The sequence below is a fragment of the Nicotiana attenuata genome, chromosome 7 (assembly GCF_001879085.1).
Source record: "Nicotiana attenuata strain UT chromosome 7, NIATTr2, whole genome shotgun sequence".
In the NCBI taxonomy this organism is placed as follows: domain Eukaryota; kingdom Viridiplantae; phylum Streptophyta; class Magnoliopsida; order Solanales; family Solanaceae; genus Nicotiana; species Nicotiana attenuata.
Window position 1 is genome coordinate 81299806 of NC_031995.1, and position 2873 is coordinate 81302678.

At 46.8% G+C, this 2873-nt stretch overlaps 1 protein-coding gene across 1 annotated transcript; it reads right to left on the reverse strand.

Moving 5' to 3' along the window:
* On the reverse strand, positions 2066 to 2482 carry LOC109230194. Its single transcript, XM_019395719.1, has one exon. The coding sequence runs from the start codon at positions 2480 to 2482 to the stop codon at positions 2066 to 2068; it is 417 nt and encodes a 138-aa protein (XP_019251264.1).

The following is a 2873-nucleotide window of genomic DNA, read 5'->3' on the forward strand; positions in this document are numbered from 1 at the left end:
CCCGCCTCAGTATTTTGTGCTTGTGGAATTTGTTCGAGCTGGCATTCGTCGAACTTGGGCAGCAGCTCGTAGATTTCGGTCTGATATTTTTCCAAGCTTTGTTTCTTGATTTGGGAAGTCCCTATGACTTGGTTGACTATGAGTTGGGAATTATAGAGTAGTTTTAACCGTTTTGCCCTATACATGAGTGCTAGTCTCAAACATATAATTACGGCCTCATACTCGACCTTGTTGTTAGTCATATTCGGGCACCTTATGGACTGGCGAATTACTTCGCCTGTTTGGAGTTCGAGTACCAGTCCCAGCTGGATCATGATGCGTATTGGACCCAAAGGTCTTGTACTTGGGTGGAAGTTGGATCCTCTTCACTTTCGACCTCGGTCGAGTCAGCGAGCACTTGTGACTTTATCGCTGTTCGCGGCTGGTACGTGATATCATCCTCGCTCAACTCGATGGCCCATTTGGTCAGCCTTCTCGATAGCTCAAGTTTATGCAAAATGCTTCTTAGGGGGAAAGTCATGACGACCGAGATGGGGTGGCATTGGAATTACGATCTAAGCTTTCGTGAAGCTACGACCACGGCCAAGGCCATTTTCTCGAGATGCGGGTACCTCGTCTCTATATCAACTAATGTTTTGCTAATGTAATAGATGGGGGATTGCATACCTTTGTTTTCTCAAACCAGGACTGTGCTTACAACTACTTCGGATACAGCTAAGTAAACGAGGAAGCGCTCCCTCGGCTCTGGTTTTGAAAGCAAGGGTGGCGACGATACGTACGCCTTTAGTTCCTTTAGGGCATGGACGTATTTAGAAGTCCATTGGAGGCCGTTTTCTTTCTCAAGTACGCCAAAAAATTTGTGGCACCTGTCCGATGATCGTGAGATAAACCTTGATAGGGTGGCAATACGGCCAGTCAACCTTTGAACTTGCTTTTTGGTGGTTAAGCATTCTGGTATCCCCTCGAAGGCTTTGATTTGGTCAGGATTGACCTCGATCCCTCGCTGAGATACCAGTAAACCTAGAAACTTTCCTGAGGCCATGACGAAGGCACACTTTTTCGGGTTCAGCTTCATTGCGTACCGTCTGAGTATGTCAAAAGTGTCTTTTGGATGGTGGATGTGGTCTTCTTTCCTTATGGACTTGACCAACTTGTCGTCTATATAGACTTTCATCGTTTTGCCAAGCTGGTCCATGAACATCCTTCTCACCAACCTTTGATAAGTTGTCCCCGCATTCTTTAGCCTAAAGGGCATAACTCTGTAGCAGTACGTCCCTTGACGGGTGATGAATATGGTTTTCTCCTGATCCTCTTCTTCCATGAGGATTTGGTTATATCCTGAGTAAGCATCTAAGAAGCTCAGTAGTTCATGCCCAGTCGTTGCATCGATGAGTTGGTCGATATGAAGCAACGTGAACAAATCCTTGGGGTATGCTTTGCTCAAATCTGTGAAACCCATGCACATCTGCCATTTCCCATTCTTCTTTCCACCATGACCACGTTGGCGACCCATTTGGGATACTTAAACTCCCTGATGGAACCATTTTCTAACAGTTTTTCCACCTCTTCGCGTACTGCATCATTAATTGCAGGGTTGAACTAATGCCTGACCTGTCTCACTGGGGGTGGAATGGGTCGACGTTTAATTTGTGCATGGAGATTTCCTTTGGGATGCTTGGAATATATGCATGGCTGAAAGGAAACAAATCTGCGTTAGCTGATATGAATTGATGGACCTTACCCGGTTCCTGAAGTTTACAGCCGATGTAAGCCTTCTTGTTGTGGTCTTTAAGGTCTAATTGAACGGGGTCGAGGTCTACTATGTTCGATCCGGCAACATCAACCATATCGGGGTCTCTGATGTTGTCCCCGCTATTGGCATGTTCCGACCTTGACCCTACTAATTTCTACGCTTCTATTTCCTTGTCCCTTTTCTTCTGGGTGGTCGTGCTGTCTAGAGCGATGCGGTAGCATTCCCGGGATGTGCATTTTTCCCCTCGTCTACTGAATACTCCCCATGGAGTTGAAAATTTGACGACTTGGTATAAGCTGGAGGGGACGACCTTCATGGGTGTATCCACAGTTGTCCCACTATGGCATTGTACACGGTGTCCTGGTCCATGATGTCGAATGTCATTTCCAGAGTCATGCCGCCGGCCAAAACGGGGAGTGTGATTTCTCCGGATATCTGCTCAACTTCATTGTTAAAGACAGTTAGCGCGATGCAGCGTGGCACTATCTTGTCTTTGAGACTCATCTGGGCAAGCACTCGGGGATGGATAATACACGCACCGCTCCGGTCATCTATCATAATGCGTTTATCATCAGTATCCAAAATACATAAAGTAATAACGAGGGCATAATAATGAGGAAACGTCAAACCATCAGCGTCCGACTTATCGAAGATGATACTTTCTTCGAGTTCGTCGTACTGCTCTTGGGTGATTGATTGCTTGAGTTTGTGAGTATTGGTGAACTTCATATGTTAATGGAAGCGTCATCGCTGCCGCCGATGATCATGTTGATGGTTCGAGCTGGTTAGGGTGGTTCTGGCGGTCCTTGTTGTTCGTATCCTCCGACGAAGTTAGTTCTTCCCCTGTCACTCAATAACTATTTGAGGTGACCTTATCGTAACATGTTTATGACTTCTTGCTTTAGGGCGATGCAATCCTCAGTTTTGCGTTCTCGTTCCTGGTGGAACTCACGGAGGGCGTCGGACTTTCTAGTATTCGGGTCCGATCTCATCTTCGGCGACCACTTCACTCGTTCGTTCCGATGAGTTCTCTTCCTTGGCCTAGGTGGACCCTTTTCGTGGCGGGGAGAGGGCGTAGTGGCCGCCCTTACATATGGCTAATGTCGTTCCCTGTTAGGTA

Bases quoted from the DNA above. Each gene is read 5' to 3' on its own strand.
- LOC109230194 (XM_019395719.1), bottom strand. From the start codon at position 2,482: ATGAAGTTCACCAATACTCACAAACTCAAGCAATCAATCACCCAAGAG.